At 34.8% G+C, this 27,103-nt stretch overlaps 1 protein-coding gene across 1 annotated transcript in view; it reads left to right on the forward strand.

Annotated features, from left to right (window-relative positions):
• TMEM232 (transmembrane protein 232) overlaps nucleotides 1-27,103 on the forward strand; it is a 217,104-nt gene that overhangs the window by 11,513 nt on the left and 178,488 nt on the right. Inside the window, exons 4-8 of the mRNA XM_021717952.1 lie at nucleotides 367-466; nucleotides 3,075-3,241; nucleotides 9,424-9,557; nucleotides 24,709-24,832; nucleotides 25,679-25,931. Of these exons, the coding sequence (XP_021573627.1) occupies nucleotides 367-466; nucleotides 3,075-3,241; nucleotides 9,424-9,557; nucleotides 24,709-24,832; nucleotides 25,679-25,931 (778 nt within the window). The remainder of the gene's footprint in view (nucleotides 1-366; nucleotides 467-3,074; nucleotides 3,242-9,423; nucleotides 9,558-24,708; nucleotides 24,833-25,678; nucleotides 25,932-27,103) is intronic.

Here is a 27,103-nt window from a genome sequence, read left to right on the forward strand (position 1 = left end):
AAAGTGTAATGTTTTTTCTTCTCTTTTGTTTTATTTGATAATCTTCTTTCAATTGATTTCATGACTCACTTAAGGGGCATGACTTGCAATTTGAAAAAGACTGTTCTAAAGGACATAGAACAAAATAGCTTTCTGTACTGGTCATTTTATGTAATACAGAGATGATTTATAAAAGTTTTTTTGGCTGAACTAGCATTTCAATCTTGATATAAATGTTTCAAAGTTATTTCAAAAACACATAATATCAAGTGAGTTTGAAATTGTTTTATCAAAAGGAAATGTAATCATAAAGTGGCTTATTTTTCTTCTGGTTTTTAAACATTTATTGATGCAACACAAAAATGCTTTTCTCTCTTCTCTTGACAGATCGCCTATTTGGTCTTCTTACGACTTTTTATATTTTTCCTGCATGGTCATCTAGAAAATTTTAAACAACATTTACTTAGGCTTCAACCATATTTATACGGTAGAATATCTTTTATTTTTTACACTTATAAATGTTTAATGTTATATTCTGATAACTCAGATTATCACTGTAAAGACTGTAAGCTTCATTTTATTTTTCATGAAAGATAATAGGTACAGTGTTGAAGAACATAGCGTCTGGGTTAAACTGTATTTGCTCAGCTGCTCCCCACCCCATTTCTTTGTAGTTGGAACATTTTAAATTTTATTTTACTCTTTCAGCAAATTTGAAACATATAACATATTATTATTAATAGTCACCATGCTGTGCAATAGATCACTAGACATTATTCTGTGTGTCTGACTGAAATTGCTCCTCAATCTCTCCTTTTCCCACCCACCACAACCTCACTCCCGGCTCCAGTCTCTGGTAACCCCCATTCTGCATTCAGCTTTTTACTTCCCCTCTTAAGTGTATGAGCTTGTTTGTGATTCAGTTTCTTTATCTGTAACATTAACTAACTCACTGGATTTCTATTTTTTTTTTTGGAGCTGGAGTCTCACTCTGTCGCCCAGGCTGGAGGGCAGTGGCATGCTCCCGGCCACTGCAGCCTCGACCTGTTGGCTCCAGCGATCCTTCCGCCTCAGCCTTCCGAGTAGCTGCAACTACAGGCGTGTGGTACCACGCCCGGCTAATTTTTTTATTTATTGTAGAGATGAGGTCTCACCAAGTTGCCCAGGTGGGTCTCGATCCCGCGGGCTCAGGCAATTCACTCACCTCAGCCTTCCAAAGGCGCGGGATTACAGGCTGAGCCACTGAGCCTGCACTGGATTTCAAGATAGTTAAATTGATGTTTCAGTAAGGTACTGAACGTGGTGATTAATTGAGTTTCAACTTTATATATATATATATAAAGGAGAGTGGGGAATGCAAGAGGAAGCTGACATTTTGCATATTGAGACCGAGGGTCAAGATAATAAGGCTTTGCACGGGGAGAATTTTGGGGAAATATTGGGCGTACTGAATTTGAAGGCCACTAGGATATATATACCCAGCAAACAGTTGAAAACATAGATCTGGAACTCAGGAAATAAGTGAAGCCTGCTTTGGGGTACAGATTTGACATTCATGTTAATGCTGCCTAGGGTGAGGGGTGGTGTGGGGAGAAACTCATTCTTGGAATAGAATCTTGGGGAACATAAAAGCTTAATGGACTATTGGTGCAACAAACCCTGTAAAAGAGAATTAAGAGAAGTAAGAGGGAGTGATGGCATTTAAGGAGGGAGGTTTAAGAAGATCAACATTATTAAGAACCATAGAAATATTAAATAGTTAGAGACCTGAAAAATGATGTTAGGCTTCTGCAATCAGAAGGTCATTGTTGATCTTGGGAGCATCCCCACTGGAGAAGTGGAAACAAAACTCAGACTGGAGGTAAAGAGTGAGGGGAAACTAAGCATAAGACAAAGATTGTGAACTATTTTTAAAAAGCTTAGCTATAAATATTTATCTGACACAGACACATAAATTATATATATGTGTGCCAATATTTTGGATGAAAAAACAAAGTCCAAAGAGGAGAAGATTTGTATGTTTTATGTTATAAGGAAAGAAAAGGCTCAAGATAAAGGAGTGAAAATAATAGTTGATGGAAAAAGGCACAGAGGAGAGAACAGAAGGTAATAGCAGAAGTATTTTGGAGACGGATCAATATGTGCCACTAGTGTAAGTCTGGATAGGTTGTGGCTGATAGAATAGCAAACTTGTCTACCATATAATTTATTTTGATTTTTCATTAAATTATAAATCCTCTTCTTAGCTTCTCACAGTGTTCAGCATCATAACTTATCAAATATTCAGATGATGGTGGCAAACAAAGTTTGGGAAATTATTTGATTAAAACCTCAAGTTCTTATATTAGCTTGTTATTGAGGATCTGTCCCTACAAAACTAACTTATTTCTTTCATATATAAGATTTTTCCCTCTCACCAAATATCGGTAAGTAGGGTTTTATGTTACATCTCTATCTTCAGAAATGGGTGGTTCTCTACCTGAGAGTATTAGGAGCTGCTACCTATCCACTAGTTGTCCAGTAGAATTGTCATTGCTATTTTTTCCACTGTGTAGTTGGACTGGAACCCAAAGATTGTCTAAAAGTTTATAGAAAGAACAGCACTAAGATGATTCTGCTAAATGTTAAATGACAAAATTGTTGCCTATATTAAAATATGTACTTTAAAAAGTCAATAATAACAACCTCTTGAAAAAGAATAAAACAGGAGAATGTTGGGTTGGAATCAATAACATTAATTTGTAGGATTACAATTTCAAAGTATCTATTATAAATGGAGTATCTATTATAACTTGATTTATTTTCAGCTGGAATCTTCCAAGCATTGTTGAGCAGTAACTATATTTAATTGGGCATTCAACCAGTATGCAATTGCTGCTCTGAATTATATGCATTCTCATGTATAAATTATTTACTTGTAGTTTTCAATTGTACCACCAGGGGGCACACATAATATTATAAATGGAATAGATTGGGACTTGTACTGCAGTCTCATCATCTAAATACTGAATTTAATTATTGTTTAATAACTTAAAGATGAATGAAACACAATAAAAATATTAATGAGAGCTCACAAATTATTTTTCTTACAATAGCACTTTCTTCCTCTGGAGAATCATATCAAAAGTATCCAAATATCTTTTCAAATGTGCAATTCATTCTGGAAACCTCGGAAATTATATGTAAAAGAGAACTTCCTTCTGGATCAGCTTTTAGCCCTGTTGAAAATAAAAAAAGATGTGAGAACGTAGATTCTGATATGGTGGGTAATCTGATATGATGGTTATATGTAGTTGCACGATCCACCTGATTACATTACTGTGATTAAATAATTGTGCTTGTCAATTTAGTAAGCATTGCTGAAGATGAGTTTAGCTGAGGGGGAAAGGTGAACAGCAAAGATACTAATTTCATGCAACCATATGCACGTTTCCTGGACAGCAGTTAACAGGATTAGTAGGGAACATCAATATGCACCACTACTGCTTCAAACGGAGCAATGTCATACCTTCTTCCTCACAGATTCCATCTCAGTTATTTAATTAAAAATTACAGCATAATTGAGACTGACATATAAATGAACATTTTAAGATACACTTGTATCTTCAAGTACAGGTTATTCATGAAAGCAGGTACAGTACAGGTTATTCATGAAAGCAAGTGTAGTATTTTTATGTTTTCATCATTCACATGAAATTGTTAATATGCTATTAAAATCAACTTTAAAAATTTTTAAATAGTTTAAATGGAAAATTAAGATAATCCTTAGAATATTAAAAAACCTCTTAATTTCTAACTCAGATCTTAGTAATTAACTTTAGAAAAAACAGTCTGCCCTAATTATATAATTCCTTGGTATGTAATAAACTAAATTATGCAAATACAAGTACAGTGAGCCATATTATTGTGCATACACTTCATAGACTGATGTACCTCAAAAGCAAACTTCAATCTCTGGTGCTAATAATGTCTTTATTTTCTCTCCTCACATATTTTCCAAAAGAGAGCAGTGAGCATTTACAAACAGGATTCTTTTAAAAATATTAACACACTTATTTTATAGTTTATAAATAGAAAATTTATTCTAAAAGAGGAAATAATACTTTTAACATAACACAAATTTGAAGCACCTGAGAAAACTTAAGGAAGATTCTCTTTTTAAATAGCATTATTTGTGTGTCACCTCACAGTTTTCCTGTGGCTTCCCTTGAGCTGTTTCTAAAGTTAGCTATCAATTAAATACATAAGAAATAACGTTTAACCACTTCTATTTATGATCTTTCTAGGCCCAGGCATTTTCTCTTTGGCTCATTACTGGTGAAACATTTATATAAAAAATGGTATTTGCTAAGTAAATTGAGCCTTTTGGTTATAATTGCTAATGAACACAAGTGGCCTCATGCAAAAAAAAAAAAAAAAAGGGATTTGTTTTTAAGTTTAAATATTTTATCAGGAACATACAATGGAAAATATTGAGCCACTGAAAGGGCATTGATCATAAAGAGAACAGACCTGCTCATGCACTGGCTCTGTGATCTAGAGGAGGACCGTTGAGCTCTCCAAATCTCCATTTGCCTAGTTTTATTTTTATTTATTTATTTTTTTGAGTTGGAGTCTCACTCTTTCGCCCAGACTGGAGTGCAGTGGCCATTCCCGGCCACCGCAGCCTCGACCTGCTGGGCTCCAGCGATCCTTCCGCCTCAGCCTTCCAAGTAGCTGGAAGTACAGGTGCGCGCTACCACACCCGGCTAATTTTTTGATTTATTGTAGAGATGAGGTCTCACCAAGTTGCCCAGGCGGGTCTCGAATCCTGGGCTCAGGCAATCCACTCACCTCAGCCTCTCAAAGGCGCGGGATTACAGGCTGAGCCACCAATCCCGGCTTTGCCTAGTTTTAAAAAGTCATCATTACCGTCGTCATCTCATCACCATCACCATCACCATCACCATTGTCATCCTATTTGCTCAAACTCTTCTGCGGGATTGTTGTGAAGACTGCAAACAAAACAAAAACACGTGGTTTGTACATTATTAAATGCCATGCAGGTGTAAACAATAGTTATTGAAAAATATACTTATGAGTTCACTTTAACCTAGGAAGTTAACTATCATAATATTCATCTAAGGACATAATTAGGTTGACTGAATGTAGTGAGTGGAGTTTTTTTCTTCCGAACAAATGAGATTCCATGAACTTTTGGTGACATGAATGTTCTGGTTATGAGGCAGATACTGTCAATGTTGATTCTGATGCTCTTTGAGAACGAATCAGTTTTGTCACTCTTGGTACACACATACAGTAAGCAAACAGAAGCTTACTGCTGTTCAGCTCAGCCTGAATTCGATGGAACAAAAATGTCAACACATGAAAAGAACATATCAGCTTAGAGTGGGACAAGTCACTAAGTCTCGCTGTACCTTTTTCCACTTTGTAGAACAAAGCTTAGATTCAATCTCTTCTAAATTCTATTTCAGCTATCCATGTGATCCTATAAGGGGATTATAACAGAGTTTGGCCTATCAGGTTTATTGCCCTTCTTTTTCTCCTGTTATCCCAAAATATAAAGACTATAAATATAGGATAAGGTAGCCACAGTGCTGCTAAAATGGTTGATTCAGCTAATCAGCACTGATTCAATACTTGATAGCATGTCCTAAAGTTCCCCAGTTTCAGCCCAGTTTTTCCAGTACAGCTTCACATAAGCCAGCCTCTCCAGTTCAGTTGATTGTTTACTCATTCAATACCAACTCTCTCACCTTCTGGGAAAGAAAGGAAAAAAGAGATAATGGGAACATGAAAGATCCGTTTATATTCATCTTTTCTCCCTTCCTTACTATTGGCATACTACAAGAGAGGATTTGCTCTTATCCTCTGATAATTTTCAAAGGTCCATGGCAGCATAGACCACTGTAAAATATTTAATTTTTAAAATTCTGATATGCAAGTATCCAAGCATACTTGCTTAATTTGTTGTCAAAGTGCTGCTAAAACTGCATTAAAAATTCTGTAGGATATTATAACACATTAGAATACATACAGTATGGGTGTTGGTTCCAATTAAGGATAGGACATTTCCTTTTCTGATGCTAGACCCCATTTCTCTTTTTAATGTCCTTTTCAGTGATCCAGACACAGGGTTTCCATTGACTTTGACAAATAGTACACTTTAATTAGCTCTCGGGATTGCAGAGTAAGAAAGCTGGATAGAGTTTTCACTCTTTCTCTTGCTCACTAGCAAAGCAGTATTTTCTAAGCACAATTGTCTCATGGTAATAGCAACATGGTTCTTTGGAGAAGATAGATTTAAACTCTGTTAAAATACAATAGACCCTTTACTAAACAGTTTCATCTGTACTAAAGTACAAATTGTTCTCTGAAAACTAGCAAATACAGAATTTACATTCTAATGTGATCAGCAGTCTCATCCTCTAACACTTTAAGTACTTGGTAAGCCAAAGACATTATCTAAATTTGGGACATTTTGTGCTGGATTGTAATTGTAAATGGTTACTAGGAATTACTAAACTGAGACGCAGATTCTTTAAAATTAGAAGCATTATCCTATGATTTATGTCCTTAATGAGAGGCCCTTTGATGGCAATGCCAACCATCCTCAAAATGACTGAAAACAAGAATGAAACCCAGAAAGCTGTCCCTGAACATCCAAAATAGAGTTTTTATACTTAAGTTTGCATAAAATTCAAACTCGTGTGGCTATCTGAATTCTTAGTCAACAGTAGATTAACAACACTTTTGTGTAGGTAGGCTTTTCAAAGTAAGCATTGTTCAAGCTGCAACTGACAGCCTAGAGCTGGACAGCAAGAGAGGAAAACGAAAGAACAATGGGAAATGGTTAGAAAACCACTCCAGAAAAGAAGGGAAGGAGAAAGGAGAGAAAGAAGGAAGGAAGGGAGGTGGAAAACTTTATCTGGGAGTGATTTAACACAATTCTCAGTGCTTTTCAAGCTATCTGTGGTAAATGATTCCTCCTGGCTGCTTTAAAATTTCCAAACCAAATTTTCTTATAATTTAGTAAACTATAATAATAAATCACTGAAAAAAACAAACAGAAAAGGCATAAAAACACAAGTCTTAATTTTTAAATAAGCTAAATATCTATAATTGTGCTGTCAAATTGCCATGAAATTTCTCAAATATGTATTCTTAATTTCTGTGCTCTGGTTAATAGTTTGAATGCGGTACTTACCTACCACCACACCTTGAGCAGGACTGATTTAGTGTAAAAGCCACAGAACTCTACAACACCTAATGACTCTCAAACCATTGCTCCCTCTTGGTCCACTACACTGATGATGTACATGAAGATTGTATTCAATAATGTAGTCATCCTCATGTTAATTAATCCAAGTTTGATATGTTTTTTAGGGGGAAGGGGAGAGCAAGAAACACACCTTTGCAAGATTTTCATGAAAGTGCTTGAAATACATAAAATGCATGAGGATAAATAATAAGCCACAATTATTAGGGGCAGGTTGTTTTACTTTTGGTGATGCCAGCACCCTTCAGCCAAAAGCTGCAATTAGGCAAATTGGTTTTACTAGTTGTTGGGAGGGGGCGAGAGAAAGAGAGAGAGTATATGAATGAGAATACACACCACAAGGAGCTATCGAATGTCTTGACAAGAGGGTGTTAGAATGAATCTACTATAGGATGAGGTTGTGAGGAAGCAGGGGTTCTCCCCAGATATGATGCTGCCACAAAGTAGCGGCAATTCTATTGTGAGTGGCACTGTGCTGTGTTTGTGTCTGTGCTTATACAAAATTGTCAGTTGCCTTTGTTTATTTATTGTGGCCTCAGAGTAATATTGTCTGAAGTTGCTGCTTTGTGAGTTGATGTTCAACAGGAGATCAAAATGACCTGGCTGTGAGTTTCAGGTCAGCTTGTAATAATATGATGTCAAATCAGTCCCAGACATCGGAGGCTGCTTTTTTCCTTTTTTCCATGATGAGTAAAAATGACATCATATAAAATTAGAAATAAAACTTAAATCTTGTTTATTGTCTAAATCGTGATTTTTTTCTAATTACATACATTCAAGAATTTTCTCTGTTGATTGTACGTAAGTGTGTTAATGCAAGAGTTTTTGACTTAACTGAAAAGTTTATATAGCCATGCAGTATCTATAATTAAAGTGCAAAAATGTGGTGTTATAAATTAACTGTCATCTCAAATTTTAAAAATATGTTTACTTATCTATTTATTCAGAATGGGTTTGCAACCTGAGGGTTGCCAAGCATCCAGGCTGAGATACCTAGAGCAATTTGAGAACAGAATTTCACTTATATGGGTTCCACTTTTTGAGTAGACTCTATCTCAAAGCAGAAAATTGAGTTCTGTGTGCATTTACTGAAGTCGGCATGTCTCAGTCTGATGCCGTACATGATTTTAGAACAGAGCTTTTTTTATGGTGTCTTCTAACATTCTAAACACTGATTTGCTTCCACTTGCTATTCTGAATTATTGTCCCCCAGAGTCAGTAGCCTTGTGCAAATTTTGTCTTTCCTCATGCCAGCATCTAACAGAGTTCCTGAAATAAAGTAGATCCATACACATCTGTGGGATTTAACTAAGTAGTTTGCTAGAAATTTAAAATGTCTCAGTTTAAAATTTATATAGAAACTTCTGGCCTTAAGTATTTATGAGTATGCAACATGAAAATTATCTTTAATTTGCAGTCTTGATGTTGTTTTATATAATAAGCAATAATTATGATACACTTTGGATTCTAAATGTTTCTTTTTAATATAAAAGCACAAAATATCAACTAAGTTAATAATTTGAATACATGCCACAGGATGTATATTTGGATCTTTACTGTTGGCAACAATTCAGACTGCTATGTCATAGCTGTCTACTAATTACTTGAGTAGACCAATTAAATATATAAAACTGTCAGGCAGCACTCAGAAAAATAAAGACACAACAGTCCATTTGTTATTTGAATTTGTAGGCTTTTAAAATAGTTACTTAGCAGACATTGACAATGTCCTGCTAGGCATATATTTTGATCCTTAAAATAGCAATCCACATTTTAAAACGTAATTTGCTGTTAGATCTTTGTTCAAGCTTTCCCCATCCCTTCTTCCTCAGGTGTTAGAGAGAACTAAGTCACATCTAAGCACAATTGTGCCTGATCACGATCTCTTCTGGGATGCAGGATTTTTTTTTTTTTTTTTGTCATACCATAGAACTGATATTACTGAACACAAGGGACTTATGTGAAAAATGCATACATTAGGTTCAGGTTAACACTATATACTTACAGAAATATACTTATGTAAATTGCTCCACTTGGTAACACATAAAGTATAAGAGAATATGCATTTTCATTTGTATGTTTAAAATTTATTTTCATGTTTGTTCAAGTCAAAGAACTCTTTCTCAGATATATTTTAATCCGAGAAACATTTGCAATTTAATCAGGGAGGATACGAAGTGAACCACCTGCTCTGGCATTGTGTTGCTGCCTGGTCTTGTGTTCAGAATAATAGTCCTCGGCTGAATAACGTGCTTGAACATCTTATCTTCCATAAAACACAGCTTCAAAAGAAATGCTGGTAAGGATGAGCCTATAAATCCAAAGTAACTCATGAAGAAACCTTTGTGCTTAAGTGTTAAATAACCTTTGTACTTAAATGTTAATCACACCTCAGTTGACGATGAAAAAAATTTATAATCTCAGTTCCAAAGGCAAGGGCAATTTACATATTTTGTATTAGTTCCTCTCATCAATATATTGTTCCTATTCCTATTTTTTGTTGTTTTGTTTTGCTAGAGGTACATGTATGCACTCCGTAGTTTGTTTTTGTTAAAATGCAGTTTGTTATTGATTAGAAGTTTATTCTTACATTGAAAACATCCTTTATTTTCCAAATTGCTAAGCAAAAACAGTGAAGTACAATTCATTATTCTTGAAAAAAAATACTAAGATTCTACTTCTTTATGCCTTACTTGTAACGTGTAACAAAGATGAATCTTGACTGATAAATGCTAGTTTCCTCCTGTACATATGGCCATTTATGAAAGGAAAAAAAGATTCATAGTTTAGGTATGAGTTCAATGGAGGAAAGATTTTTTTAAAATTGAAAAATAGTAAGCATATACAGATATGGAGTACAACATGATGTTATGGTATATGTCAGCCTTGTGGAATGACTGAATCAAGCGAATTGATATGCCCATCACCTCACGTACTTGTCATTTCTAGGTAGTCAGAACAGTTAGAATTTGCTCTATTAGAATTTTGAAATACATAATTCATTACTATAATCATCATGCTGTTCGGTAGATCACTAGACATTCCTCCTGTCGGACTGAAAATTTGTTCCCATTGACTAACATCTTCCTTTACCCAGACCCCTCACCCTCTATCCCAAGCCTCACACCATCCTACTCTCTAACTCGATGAGTCTTACTTTTTCAGATACCACATATGAGTGAGATTATGCAGTATTTGTCTTTCTATACTGAACTTATTTCATTTAGTACAATGTCCTCCAGGTTTATTCATGTTGTTGTAAATGACAGAATTTTTTACTTTTTAAAGGCTGTTTAGTATTTAATTATGTATGTATATCACATTTTCTTTATCCATTTATCCATCAATGGACACTTAAGTTGATGCCATATCTTGGCCATTGTGAATAATGTTGCAGTGAATATGGGAGTTCAGTTACTTCATGCACATACTGATTTCATTTTTTATATATATACCCAGAAATAGGATTGCTGTATCATATGCTAGTTCTGTTTTTAATTTTTTTGAGGATACTCCATCATGCTTTCCAAAATGGTTATACTAATTTACGTTCATACACACAATATACAAAGGGGTTTTTTCCTCCACATCCTCACCCACCCTTGTTATCTTTCATCTTTTTGAAAATAATCATTCTAACAGATGTGAGATGCTACCTCATTGTGGCTTTAATTTGCATTTCCCTTATGATTAGTGATACTGAACACTTTTAAATATATCTGTTGGCTATTTGTATGTTTTCTTTTTAAAAAAAATGTTCAAGTCCCTTGCCCATTTTTAATTGGTTATTTGTTTTCTTGTTATTGATTTCTTTGTTTCTTATGTATTTTAAATATTACCCCTTATCAGATGTACAGTTTTTTTTGTTGTTGTTGTTGTTGTTTTGAGTTGGAGTCTCACTCTGGCGCCCAGACTGGAGTGCAGTGGCCGCTCCCGGCCACCGCAGCCTTGACCTGCTGGGCTTAGGCGATCCTTCCGCCTCAGCCTTCCAAGTAGCTGGAACTACAGGCGTGTGCTACCATGCCTGGCTAATTTTTTGATTTCTATTGTAGAGATGAGGTCTCGCCAAGTTGCCTAGGCGGGTCTCAAACCCGCAGGCTCAGGCAATCCACTCACCTCAGCCTCCCAAAGGCGCAGGATTACAGGCTGAGCCACTGAGCCCGGCTAGATGTATGGTTTTTAAATATTTTCTCTGAATGCATGGGTTGTCTCTTTACACTGTTAATGTTTTATTTGCTATGCAGAAGCATTTCAGTTTGATACAGTCCCGTTTGTCCATTTTTGCTTTTGTTGCCTGTGCTTTTAGGTTCATATGCAAGAAATCATTGCCCAGACCAATTCTGGGAAGCTTTCCCCTATGTTTTCATCTAGTGGTTTTACACTTTTAGGTTGTACAGTTAAGTCTTTAATCCATTTTTAGTCAATTTTTGTATATGGTATGAGATAAGAGTCTAATTTAATTCTTTTGCATTGGGTATCCAGTTCTCCAAATCCCATTTATTGAAAAAAATTATTCTTTCTCTATTGTGTATTCTTGGCACCTTTGTCAACAATCAGTTGATCATAAATTAATGGATTTATTTCTGGTCTGTTTTCTGTTTCAATGGTCAATATATCTGGTTTTATGTCAAGACCATGCTGTTTTGATTACTATGCCTTTGTAATATGTTTTAAAATCCGAATTGTAATTCCTCAGCTTTTCACTTCTTGCTAAGATTACTTTAGATATTTGGGAAGTTTAATGTTTAAAATGTTTATACACATTTTAGGATTTTCTTTTCTGCTTCTGTGGAGAATAACATTAAAATTTTGGTAGAGATTGCATTGTACCTGTAGATCAGAAATTTACAAATAAGTAGCTCATATTTTTTTTCCTTTTTTGAGTTGGGTTTTTACTCTGTCACTGATGCTGGAGTGCCGTGGCATGATCACTGCTTGCCACAGCCTCAAATTTCTGGGCTCAGGCAATCCTTCTGCCTCAGCCACCTGAGTAGCTGGAACTACATCCATGTGCCACCATGCCTGGCTAATTTTGTTTTTTCTTTTTTGTGGAGATGAAGTCTCACTATGTTACCTTGGCTGACTTAGAACTCCTGGGTTCAAGCAACTCTCATGCCTTGGTGTCCCAAAGCACTGGGATTATAGACATAAGCCACCACGCCTGGCCTTCATCAATATTTTAAATTTTCAGTGTACAGATTTTTCATTTCCTTGACCAAATTTACTTCTAAGTAATTTTTTTATACTATTGCAAATGGGATAAGTTTCTTAATTTCTTTTCCATATAGTCTGTTGTTAGTGTAGAGAAGTGCTATTTATTTTAGTATGTTGATTTTGTTGTCTGCAACTTTACTGAATTCATTTATTCTAACAGTTTTTTGGTAGACTTTTTAGGGTTTTCTATATATAAGATCATTTTGCCAGCAAACAGACAATTTTACTTGGATGCCATTTTTCTTCTTTTTTCTTGCCTAATTTCTCTGGCTAGGATTTTTCAGTACTATGCTAAATAAAAGTGGTAAGAGTGGACATTCTTGTCTTCCTCCTGATCTTAAATAAAAAGCTTTCAACTTTTCTTCATTAAGGAATATGTTATTAGTGGGCTTGCCATATATAATCTTTATTGTGCTGATTAACTTTAACGTGAGGAAATTGATCAGAGGACACTCTTTCCCAATATTTAAGGAGAATCGGAGATTTTAATGTCTATTTCAATAACAATAATCATAATCTGTCATGCCATACCAAGATGAAAATTCAATTGCCATGTGTATATATTGTTTAATTAGTTTCTATTTTTAAGCCTTTGATGGCCCATTCTAAATCAAAAGGCTTTGTATATATAAATTCTAATTCCCTCAGAATCAACTGTAGCCCCTCCTAACACTCTGGAGCATTCCTTATGAACAAAAGCTGTTTTTCCATGGATGTTTGTGGCATTCTGGATGAAGTAAAGATTTGTGAAGGGTGACTTGGAGCTTCCCTAATTTCTTCAAAATAACCTGGTGTAGATTAGGATTCTATCAATAACTTATTTTGTCTCATAGTCTGATGGGAGAAACCTACTCAGTATTGCAGTTTGATGATTGTATCTTTTTTGACATTTAAAAAGTATAAATAGAAAAATAAGGTGCAAATAGAGAATATTTGTTATATAAATAACATGACTTTAATAGAAAGATAAGTAAAATAAGATATTTTAATATCGACTTCTTAAATACAACAGATTCTCATTGGTGCAAATTAGGTTATTCTGGAAGCCATGGCAATTCTTTCAGAGCAGTCTTAATTATAGAATATAAGTTGTAGGGAATGCAAATATATAATTTATTTTTCAAAAGGACAAACAACTAGAATTATTTTAGCTCTTGGAAAACTTTAACTTGATTTAGAAAATAATATTGTATTTTAACATATAAAAATAAATATTGTGAAGCTTTGTCACATTTATTTACAAAGCACTTAAATAATTCCCAAATAAACAAGTTTAAATAGTGGTTGATTAAGAATATCTAATTCTTGGCCAGGCATGTTGGCTCACACCTGTGATCTGCACTTTGGCAGGCTGAAGCGTGAGGATTGCTTGAGCCCAAGAGTTTGAGACTAGCCTAGACAACATAGTAAGACTTCATCTCTGCAAAAAAATTAAAAAATTAGCTGGGTGTGGGGGTGCATGCCTGTAGTCTCAGTTATGTGCCAGAGAATCACTCGAGCAATTCAGTATCAGAGGTGTGAAGGGGATAGAGACTGCAGTGAGCCAAGATCAGGCCATTGCACTACAGCCTGGGTAGCAGAGTGAGACCCTAACTAAAAACCAAACAAAAATCCTGCCTAATTCTGGAAGCTAGTCAAGTCTTCCTTTTTTTAAAGTTTTACTGTACTGCATCAACACCTATTAAATTTGCTAATAATTTGTGTTTAAAGTTGTAAATATTTATGAACCAGGTTTTTTTTTTTTAATATTTCATATTTTATAGACTGGGGGGGGAGGTTTAGAGATAATACAAAAGTATTTTTATTTTAAAAATAAAGAAACCAAGGCCAAGTTTTTTACGCTTGTTGGTGACTGGAACCAGATTTTAAAGATCTCAGTTTAGCAATCTTTCTGATGCATCATTCCACTGTCATTCTGGCTGCATTGTTAAGTGAATGACTACTTTAAGATACCCTGTCACTGAATTTTGACTTTTCTTTTCCTGGGAAAATATTATGGAAATCATCAAGTGAAAGAGGAGATAGTAGTGTTTAGATAGTGCTCAATGAACAGAGGAGTACATTGAAAAAATGGCAAGATACAAAGATTGCTTATAATAGAAATGAAAAAATAATTGTTTAAAAGAGTACTGCGAAAGAGTTTTGATTATATTTTCTGTATTTACTTTTTTATTTTAAGAAAAGAATTTAATCTCTTTTAAAAGATATCTCTAGGAAACAAAAACTGTTGACATTAAAAGAATAATTTGCCCTTTTTAGGTTTACAATTTGATGATTGTGCTAATGGTAGCATTATACCAAATATTTAAAAATTAACTTTTCTTTTTACCAAGTATTTAAGTTTTTATATTCCTGCCTATACAGCTATTGGCCTATAAAGCCTGTACAGCTTTCAAGAGGCCATTGTTACAGATAAAACACACTGAACAGTAATATATTTATCAAAATAAAAAATGCTTGTACATTTCTGAGGAAACTTATTTTTTTAAATCTTATCTTATTTTATTTATTTATTTTTTTGAGTCAGAGTCTCACTCTGTAGCCCAGACTGGAGTGCAGTGGCACACTCCTGGCCACCGCAACCCTCGACCTGCTGGGCTCTGGCAATCCTTCCGCCTCAGCCTTACAAGTAGCCTGAACTACAGGCACACTACCACGCCTGGCTAAATGAGGAAACTTTAATACTGGTCTCGTGTATTCCTAACATACCACTGGGTATATGCAAAAAAATTGAGAAAATGAACTGAATGTATTTAGAATGAAATAGAAACATTGGAGCACGAGTCTCTGATGTTAAATTAAGACTTTGTTAGGATATGATGGACGAAATAGCCTTAGAGTTGTGTCATTTGGTCAAAGATGCCTGTGGTTTATTTAGTACCTGAGATTCAATGCCAAATGAAAACAGGAGTAACCTAAGCACTTCCATTTGCCATGCACAGCAGATAAGGTACATAATGATGACTAAATGTTCAAAGATTTAAAATTCAAAGGGAGATCCTTCAACTGAGATATCAGAAAGTATTTACTAACAGTGACAAACATTACTTGTGCCCATATGAGTAAAAAGTATTTATCTGTACAATTCTGATGTTATCAGCCATGTATCTCCCTGCCCGACTTCTTACAACTCCTGTCATAAACATTCTACAATACAAGACAAAAACAAAAATAAATAGAAGCAAGTGGTTTCAGCTGAACCTGGAAGAGGACAGGCAGAATTCACAAAATAGCTCAAGGGAGGTAATCACAGAATTAGAGCAGCCTTGGTGGGGGAGAGGGAAAACCTGAGGAAAGGATGCACTGAAGACAATAAATTCTAAAACCTGAGTAGAAAAAAAAGGAAAGCAGAAGCCCCCTCCAAGCTGCCAAAAAATGGCCTTTATCTGCCCAAAGCCGGAGATAAGCAGCTTGCTGGAAGGCAGATTCCCATTTAATATGGTTAAATTTTATATGATGCTTTATACACACAATGCTCCACCCTGTGGTTTGGCCTTTTATAAATTGCACCATTTGCTCTGGGGAGATAGCTCAAATCAACGTAAAAGGCTTTCTAATCTAACATGAAAATAATGAATTGTGTTTGTAATTGAATTATTAGCCAATGAAGATTGCTGAGAAATGCAGTATGGCATTTCAGTGAAGCAGTATAACATATAAAATTATATCTCCCAAAGCAAAATAGCCGATTTAATGTGCTCCATGAATGTATACCAAAAAAAGCTTGACAGTTTAGAACTGTCTTGTCATGGCAAGTGTTTTTCAGACGTTTAGTATTTGTGTTCACATCAAAATGAATTGGACACAAATCAACTGCTTTGTAGGGCAGTGAGACCTTTGCATTCCAGCTAGATCACTGATAACCACATTGTCCATAGTCCTGACTCTAGTGATGATAATGTTCATTTGACAGTCTAACCTAAACTATTCAAACAAATGTTTGTATCAATAACCCTCCTTCATTCTTCACTAGCTCAGAGGTCTATGTAGGTTTTCATTCTTCATTTATTTCTTTGATTCCTTTTGATTCCTCTTTTGGATTTCTTATTGATCCCTGGATCTTTGGAGTCAATTATAACCGTTTAGTCTGCACTAAGGGTAAATATACAATTTATGCAATAATACATTATCGTGCAGAAACAAAAACATTCAACCTGAAACCAGATGACCTGAGTTTTAGTCCTGTCTTCTGCTGCCTGTCTTAATTTTAAAAGACACACTTAGCACCTGTGAACCAGAATCTCTTTATTCGTTGTATGAAAATAACAGACACCAAAAACAGTTTTTGAGAGACTTAAGTGAACTAAGTAATAAGAAAACACTTTTAATACTTTAATTCTTTCTTAGATCCATCATGTTTTGTTAGTTCAGATTTGCTCTATTTTTTCCCTAGGCTCCTGCCGACTGCATCTTCCTCAGTATACATCCTCCTGTCCTCAAATGAACCAAATTAGGCATCTTGTCTCCTCCACCTCACTTTTCCCATGTCATCCAGGATCTGATTGTGTTGTCCATACATTAACTACACTTTAGAATTGCTCCCCTGCTCTCTCTGGTCCCACTGCCACAACCTTAGTTTGGGTCCCCATTGTCTCATGTCTATTGTAGTTTCTTAGCTGGTCTGCTTGCCTTAAATCCTTCCGCTTTGTGTTCTATCATACACTCTGCTGTCAGGGTACAACATAAATGTAATTATAACAACCTCCAGCTTTCAGTTATTCAATAAGAATAGTTTTTTTTTAAACATGGCACAGGGGTTGCAAGCCCAATCAGTCTCTTATAACTTGCTATAAGAATACAGGAATAAGAAAAACAAAAATGATATATGGACACAGACTACCTATTTTATTAGGAAAGCCCATAATTGTATACAGTCTTTGTTATACAGTCTTTGACTAGCTATAACATTTATCACCTATTATTTTTTCCCTAAAAGTACAATGTACATTTTATTTGGAAATAGACTTCTCTGAAATATATATATGAATACATATAGTAACATTATTCACAATAGCTATATATATATATATTTGCTTAATTTCTTCTTCAAAGATCTAGATGTCACTATGCTGTTTCCTAACTTAGAGTTATGAGAAAATGTTTAAAGTCAGTCCTCCTCTCTTTTCTATTTAATTTTCAGTCCAAAATTTTTTAGGAAAACCTTTGCGATATGGTAGCTAGGAATGACCATCATCAATAACTCAAAAAAACCAACAGATACTGGAGAGGATTCAGGGAAAAAGGAGCACTTCTACACTGTTGGTGGCAGTATAAGCTAGTACAGCCTCTGGAAAACAGTGTGGTGATTACTAAAAGGTCTAAAAATCGACCTTCCATACAACCCAGCAATTCCCCTTTTGGGAATATACCCAGAGGAAGTCAAATCACTCTGTGAAAAAGATACCTGCACATGCATGTTTATTGCAGCATTATTCACAATAGCAAAAACATGAAACCAACCATGCTGCCCATGAAAAGTGGACTGACCAAAAAAAATGTGGTGCATATACACAATGAAATATTATGCAGTCATAAAGAAGGACAAAATTATGAACTTCACAGCAACTTGGATGGACTTACAGTCTGTAATACTCAGTGATCTATCACAGAAAAAAAATGACTGTCACAAAGAACTGATTACCACATGTTCTCACTCATAAGTGGACCCTGACCAATTATCATAATACTATAAGAAAGGGATTGGCACTACTGGGAAACTGTCAGGGGAGGGAGAGGGAGGCATATTTCATCAATAAGGGTGCCTGAACTCAAACCAGATTAAGTGGGGACCGAAGTGAGGCCTAAACTTTACCTGGACAATCCTAGCCCTGAATTTTGTACCCCACATCTTTAAAATATAAATTAAAGCCAGGCTCGGTGGCTCAGCCTGTAATCCCGCACCTTTGGGAGGCTGAGGTGAGTGGATTGCCTGAGCCCGCGGGTTGGAGAACCGCCTGGGCAGCGAGACCTCATCTCCTCCAATAAATCAAAAAATCAGCCGGGCGTGGTAGCGCATGCCTGTAATTCCGGCTACTTGGAAGGCTGAGGCGGAAGGATCGCTGGAGCCCAGCAGGTCGAGGCTGCGGTGGCTGGGAGCGGCCACTGCACTCCAGTCTGGGCGGGAGAGTGAGACTCCAACCCCCCCCAAAAAAACAAAACAAAATAAAATAATATTATATATATATATATATATAAATTTTTTAAAAAACGGAGTGAGCTGGCACTCTCTCTTGTCCCATTGACCATCTCAGGAGGATACTAAGGCCAATTCTCTCCCCACAATTGAAGCTATACACAAATGCAATGGCTACTGGTCTACATTTCTCAAGGTCTTCCATTGACTACTCATATTTACGTGTGTTCCCAACTTCAGCCTTCCCGTGCCTAGGGATTTTTTTTATTTGTTTGTGTTTTACATTATGGTGGAAAAATTCATTTATTTCTCATGGATGCCTGCATTTAATTTTGGACTTCTTGGCATTAGGAAGGTTTTTCTTTGACTGAATCCTGTTTTCTTCATAATTTTAATTTTTTCTTCCTTCTTTTCCTCCTTCCTTCCTTTTGTAGTACTACAAATTTTTTCTGGATTTTATGCATCTTTAACTGTTTCAATAAGAATAGATAATAATGGATAAATTTGAAAGAAAATTTCTCAAGTTGTCTTCTCCTCAAGTATTACTTCTGCATTTAACTTCCTCAATTTTGAATTTTAATTATATTTTTACATTTTAATTTCCTTGCAAACTCTTATTATCTTACTAGGCTACCTTTCCTCTCAGCATAAAGGATTTTCATTGTGGTTTCTCATTCCTGGGCTTTATTAAAGATGCACAAAGGTCTTGTAAAAGTATCTTCTGGTTCCTGTAAGAAATCATTTTTGGAACTCTGATCCTCCCTGGGTATTCAGACTAATATTTCTTTAGCCCTTGCTGTAGTATATTTTCACTGGTCTCATATAGGTCCCTGTTATTTACTTTCCATTTACTTATTACAGAACCAGGAGAAAAATATAAAAATTTGATATTGTTAAGTAAAAAGTTTGTGTGAACAGCATACATAACAAAGTTGTTAAAAAATATAGCATTGAATATGTAATATCAAGGAGCTTTCTGAGTTCTCCTTACCTATTGATAGTTTACTTATGAAGAAAAAATACACTCTTGCGTTCCAATTAAATAAACCTCCTTCCTTCTCCCACCTCACATACTTACAAGCAATATTTCCTATCCTTTTTATCATCTGAATGTTGTCATTTCTGAATAAATACGGTGAGATGAAGATGAGGCCCAGAAATTATTCTCTCACTACTTAAAAAAAAAAAAAAAATCAGTACTCTGGATGCTCCAAGGTGGAGAATTGTCTGCACTTTTTCTGATTCTGTGAAAAACAGGATAAACTATAGATTTTTTTTCTTTAAAATGTTTTTCTTTTACCCCTCCCTTTTTCTGCAGAAAAAAGGCTGCTGTGTTTCATGAAGTGGCATGTGGGTAATATTATTTACTGCTTTTTAAAATCCAGCTTCATCATTTTTATGGTTTGTGGAAATTCCCTAAAATTGTTGCTGTTAGTGACCTTTCTTTTATTTTCAGTTTTCAGGGTTATGCGGATTTTTGACATTGTCAGTGTTTTCTGAAATATTTATTACAAGTTGGAATAAGTTGTGTAAGGGTTACTGCTTGGAGACATTCTAATTCCATTAAAAAAATAATAATCTCTTCATTGAGGAAATGTGTATAGAGGAATAAGAAGAACCTAAGAAAAATTTTAAATGCTGATGTTCCTAACCTTTTTATAAATGTGTGTGTGTAAATTGTTATTTTAGGTAAGTCTATAAACCTCCGGTTCAGTTTCTTAATAAAATTATCATAATATTAAAATATTATATTATAATATTTTGTGAATGATTAATTTAATGACAGCATAAAATCGTCAATGTACTGATAATTGAGACTGTATGAGTTTACCAAAAAAACCAGTACTGTATTAAGATTTCTAGTCTAATCCAACCTGAGTTCTTCTTTCTATTTGCATTGATATTCAGTTTTACTTTTTAACAAACTAATTCATAAGTGTTGGTGCTTCTGTTTTTGGCAAAGGCATTTTTACTTTTAGAAAATTTTGCCATCAGCAACATTGACTTAAAATAGTATGTTTCTGGTGAAGCAATTTTCTACCGTATGTGGCTGACACTGATGGATCTTTTTCAATCCATAGTTCAGTGAGAATACCCTAGGTTAGTTACAAATTTCCGGGCTTAAAAGAGAACAGAAGAATTAAAACTTTATGATTATGAAGTATATTCAGAGGAAAAGAAGTTTTATGAACTCTATGAAAATCCTCTTTTACTTGACCTTAATGTGCAGTATGAATGATAAATATTCTGGTGAATGACTTTTCTATCTTGGAGGTCACCTGGACCTCTTCTTTCAGTTGTTTTCAGGCTATTTAGAGAAAAATGTTAACAAATTTATATGTTTTATTTTTGAAGAAGTGGTATGTTTTTAATCCAATTTATTTTAGCATTTGAACCTAGTCATTTTACATAGAGTATTTCACTTAACTCTCACAAGAGTTTCTGAAAAGAAGGTTTTGCTATATTTACTTTTATTTTTATTTTATTTTTTTATATTTTGAGTTGGAGTCTCACTCTGTCACCCAGACTGGAGTGCAGTGGCCGCTCCCGGCCACCACAACCTTGACCTGCTGGGCTCCAGCGATCCTTCCACCTCAGCCTTCCAAGTAGCTGGAACTACAGGCGCGGGCTACCACGCCCGGCTAATTTTTTATTTATTGTAGAGATGAGGTCTCGCCAAGTTGCCCAGGCAGGTCTCGAACCCGCGGGCTCAGGCAATCCACTCACCTCAGCCTCCCAAAGGCGCATGATTACAGGCTGAGCCACCGAGCCCTGGTTATATTTACTTTTATAGGCAAGAGAATTAAGTTAAGACTGAGGTAGGTGCATACATTGCCCTGTATCATATATCTAATTAGTGTCAAAACTAAGATTCCATCTCAGTTTTTCTGACTCTACAGTTTATGTTCATAAGCATTGTCTCAGTTAGGATTTGATCTTCTGAATAGGGCAGAAACCTTACTGCAATTGCATAACCCAGCTGGGCTTTGTTTATTCCACATTACAAGCAGTGCAGTGCTAACGCAGATGCTCAACAAACTAATCTTTAAGAAGCATCCTCCCTCTAGCTTCTTTTTCTGCCACCCCTACCATGTGACTTTCATTTTTATCATTGTAAAATGGTTGTTCTGCCTTTTGGTAGCATGTATGCATTCCAAGCAGGAGAAAAAGGATGAGCAAAGGAGAAAAGAAAATCTGTTATCTAAATTTGATTTTTTCCCCCTTAACCATGAAAGCAATAACTTACCTGCAAACCTTTTCTATTATGCATTCATTTGTATCTTATTAACTAAATCTACATTGTATGGCTATTCTAACATTTAAGCAAGTCTGGGTAATCAATTTTAAACAAAATTTACTGAGATAATTTAGATACGATAAAACTCACCCACTTTATGTACACAGATCTATGACCTGGGATGAACACATGTAATCACTACTCCGATCAAGATACAGAACATTGTTTCTTGAGGAGGCAAACTTAACCAAGCATTTTGTCATCTTGAACAAAATTCAGGTTCTGTCAAAAAGGAAGAAGGAGACAAATGATATTAGGTAGGCAATAGGCAGCACCTGTCATATTAAGATTAAATTGAGGCACTTAAATTATGGTTTGGAAAAGCAGGATTGCAAAACAGGAAGCACCCGTAGGTGGGAGAAGACTTGAGTTACAGTTAACCTAGTTTAAAAAGTGAACTTGCACAAATCTCCCAGGCCTATTTATGTCTCAATTTTATAGTATAAAAAAGATTTTGAAATATCTTAAGTATGTCCAAAATTATTATTCAAATTAAATGAGAAAGTTTATGTAAAACCACATTGAGATATAAAGCCATATTCAAGTATAAAGAATTGTCCTTAATTCTCATGATCAGAGGTGTTTCCTTCTGAAAATGATGATGAACTTGAACTTACTGGTCAGAAGTATCATAGTTATGAAATTCAAATACTTATTAATGGCCTATATAAATTAAGGCTATAAGCAACTCTAGACAGAAGTAATTTTACATTTGCTTTTTATCAGTGCTCTTTAAAGCTATATCCATACCACTACATACCCTCTAAGATGATCGCTTTGAAGGATTGACATTATTAGTCATTGGTGTGGTTGTAGATCAGTTGGAATTCTCATACCTTTATTGTGGGAATGTAAAATGGTTCAGCCACTTAGGAAAATTTGGGAATTTTACATAAACTTAAGTATAAACTTATCAAATCATCTGGTTATAATATCCCATTATTAACCCTCATCTCATGTAAAGAAATAAAAGTTTGTGTTCACAAGAAAACTTAAAAAAAAAAAAAAACAACAGCCAGGCTCGGTGGCTCAGCCTGTAATCCCAGAGCTTTGGGAGGCTGAGGTGAGTGGATTGCCTGAGCCCACGGGTTCAAGACCCGCCTGGGCAACTTGGTGAAACCCCATCTCTACAATAAAAAAATAAAAAATAAATTAGCCGGACATGGTAGCGCACACCTGTAGTTCCAGCTACTTGGAAGGCTGAGGCGGAAGGATCACTGGAGCCCAGCATGTTGAGGCTGTGGTGACCAGGAGCAGCCACTGCACTCCAGTCTGGGTGACAGAGTGAGACTCCAACTCAAACAAACAAACAAACAAAAAAACTATATCTCTTTCAATTGAATAAATACAGTACCAAATATATAATTTTCTAAGCATATGTATATTTATGGCTAACAAATTCTTATGTGATTTCCCAGTTCTATAATTTTTTTATACATAAATTTTATTTTATTGTAGAAATATGGGGTACAAGTAGGAATTAACTCCTCCAGTATAGGACCAGGTACTCTTTGTGTTTCTACATGCTCCCCACTGTCCACCATCCCTCCTTCCCCTAGCAGTATCCAGCAACTGCCAATCCCTCCCTTGTGCTAATGTGACTAATGTTCAGAGCCCACTTATGAGTGAGATACATGTGATATTCAGTTCTTTGTTTCTGTGACAGATCACTTAGTATGATGGTCCCAACTCCATCCAATTTGCTGCAAAGTCCATGATTTTTGTTCTTTTTATGGCTGCATAATACTCCATTGTGAATATGTACCACATTTTCTTTATCCGGTCTACCTTCAATGGGCAGTAGGGTTGGTTCCATGTTTTTGCTATTGTGAATAGTGCAGTGATAACATGTGTGTGCATGTGTCTTTTTTGTAGAACAATTTATGCTCCTCTGAGTATATACCAGGAGAGAGATTGCTGGATCATATGGAAGGTCAATTTTTAGTTCCTTTAGGAATCATCACACTGCTTTTCATAGAGATTGAACTAACTTGCACTCCCATCAATAGTATAGAAGCATTCCCTTTTAACCGTACTCATGCCAGCATCTGTTGTTTTTTGACTTATAGCTATCCTTACCAAAGTTAAGTGGTATCTCATTGTAGTTTTGATTTGCATTTCTCCAATGATTAGTGAGGCTGAGCATTTTTTCATGTGTCTGTTGACTGCTTGAATGTCATCTTTTGAGAAGTGTCTGTTCATGTCCTTTGCCCACTTTTTACTGACGTTGTTTAGTTTTTTCTTTTCTTTTGTTTGTTTCTTGTAGATCCTGAATGTTTTTCTATAATATTTTGAAGATAATATTTAGTCACTTATTCATGTGAAATATAGATTTTATTCTGAGAAATTGTACTTCTTGCAAAATCAAATAATGCTGACTTTGGAGTATTTAGAAAGGTCATTTTTAAATGTGCCCTCTATTTTGAGAAGAAAACATTCTTTGGAGATTTACCTTTTGAATCAGTTAAAAGTTAAAAATCAAAACCTATTGTGAGGTTTTGAGGGCACGCCAGAACCAGAGCCCTTAATCGTTTGTCATACAGGATCTTTGAAGAAATGTGATCACTTTTTTTATTTATTATACTCAGAGTTTTGTTAGGGTACTACTCTCAACCTCAAACTTTTTGCCAAAATGCAGCTCTTCTTTGTAGACTTTTACCATAAATACCAAATAATACCAATCTTTATTGAAAATAAATGTATCCAGCAATGCATTCATTTCCTCTGTCCTATTCCTTTTTTATTAAAAATGATTGTTATTATTTTCTATTAAAATTTTTGTCTTTTTGTCCATAAAATTACCAGGTTGGATTCAGTACTAGCTTTGCTGGTCCTTGGGGAGGCTGCCAAATTAAACAAAGCCTGCTTGAAAACTTTAATGGACCTAATGAGAGATTTTCTTTCAAGCGTTATGTCTGTTCAAAATCAGGTAACAACATTGCTAATTTAGGTGTGAGAAAAGACCTGAAGAAAAAAACATTTTATTTTGCCATTTTTGAAATTATATGTCATATTAGGGCACACAATATGCATAATTTTGTAGTAATATTTTAAAATATAAAATTAAATTTACATATATGATTTCATTTACCAATTATTATAAACATTTCATTGTCATTACATAATATTAAAATTTATATTTTAGTGGAGTTAAGACAAGTTGTTTAACAATTTCTCTAGTGTTCAAACAAGTTTATTTCTAATTGCTCACAGTTAGTTACAAGTAATGTTGAACTGTTATTCTCATACATAAAATCTTTATCTGCATTTCTGGCTATTTCTTTAGAGTAGATAATAAACTTAAATTACTTTGTGGAAGAATATGAATTTTATTTTAAGGCTCTTGTGACAGATGTTCAAATTCCTCTCCAGAAGATACAACTTTCTTGCATTCTTATAAAAATGTTTAAAAGTGTTACACATTAGAATTGAGTTTTATATCAGAAAGACTCTTTCCCAATATAATATGGAAAATAGCATGTCATTGAATTAATTTACATTCCACTGACTACTAAGAAAAGTAAAATTTATATAATTATTAGCTACTTACATTTTTTAATCTTTGAACTACTTGTATCTTTTATTCTTTGGACTATGTTTTATGCAATCTACCCATGAAAACCTTTTTTAATGAATACATTTAGAACTTTTAGTTTATTATGCCTTTTAAAAACTCCATACAATTTAAAGATACTTCTCATTATCGGTACACTATATAGTTCTTAATTGTGACAGAACATACCTTGATTTTCTAATATCTGTTTTCTTATTTCAGGCAGAAAGTTGCAAGGTAGATGATTTTTCCTGGGCCTGGAATGTAGTCTACATATATACAACAATTCTTGCAGAAATCTGCTTGTATGCAGCCACTTCTGATTTGAGGAAAACAGCTTTTATTGGTTTCTGTAAATGTAAGAGTTCACAAACGAGTATTTTACCCATGGACAAACTAGAAGAACAGTCAGAATTAAGGGAAACAAGTGTCTTAAGCCTTTTGGAATATTTCTCTTCAAAAATATCAGATAATTGTAAGTAAATTATTTTTCACCTTGATGAGTAATATTTTTAAATGATTCTTGTCTCCATATAGTAATAAGCCTTTTACAAAAAGTTAACATTTAGAAGTAGGAAATAATTTTAAATCCCTACAAATTTAGGAATAATATGGAAATTTCTTATCAACAATTTTAAAACAACTAAATGTAAACTAGATTCACTTATTTATGATTCAAGTTATATTCCTTGAAACCAAAAGATGACTTTTGAAAAACTGGTATAGTATATATAAAGTTTATTTTCTTTTTCTTTTTTTTTTTTTCATAAAGATTTCTCTTGTCTCTTCCATTTTCTCTAGGCATTTGTTGTTTCTCTCTTGTTCTTTTCTTGCCCAGAGGAACTCTCTACAATTACCAATTCAACTATTAGTACAATTTTTATACATGACATCCAATACTCCATCAAATAGTACCTGTTGTGTGCCTTTTTTTATTTTAAAAATGTGGGGTACAATTCAGGGTTAGGTATACAATTGGTCATTATGCAGGTACTCGTACTGATGAGGTGTGTTCCCCCCTTCCCCTAGCAGTATCCTACTACTGTCAATCCTTTTCTAAAAGTATTATGATAATTGTTCAAGGTCCACTTATGAGTGAGAACATGTGGTACTCATTTCTTTGTTTATATGATAGATCACTCAGTATTATGTACTCTAAGTCACTCAGATTATAGACGCTAAGTCCATCTAAGTTGCTGTAAAGTTCATAATTTGTTCCTTCTTTATGACTGCATAATATTCCTACGTGTATATGTACCATATTTTAAAAAATCCAGTCCTCTTTCGATGGGCAACATGATTGGTTCCATGTTTCTGCTATTGTGAACAATGCTGCAATAGACATACCTATGCAGGTATCTTTTTCATAGAATGATTTGAGTTCCTCTGGGTATATTCCCAGAAGGCAGATTGCAGAGTCATATGGAAGGGTAATTTTTAGATCTTCTAGGAATTGCCAAATTGTTTTCCACAGAGTTTGTACTAGTTTACACTCCCACCAACAGTGTAGAAGTGTCCGTTTTCCCTGCATCCTCTCCAGCATCTGTTGTTTTTTGTTATTGATGATGGCCATCAATAAACCTGACCATCAAGCAAACAAACAAACAAAAAAACCCTGTTGATGAACTCACCTTCAGAGATATCCAT

The sequence above is a fragment of the Carlito syrichta genome, unplaced genomic scaffold (genome assembly GCF_000164805.1).
Source record: "Carlito syrichta isolate Samal-C Ts95f unplaced genomic scaffold, Tarsius_syrichta-2.0.1 Scaffold311566, whole genome shotgun sequence".
Lineage (NCBI taxonomy): Eukaryota > Metazoa > Chordata > Mammalia > Primates > Tarsiidae > Carlito > Carlito syrichta.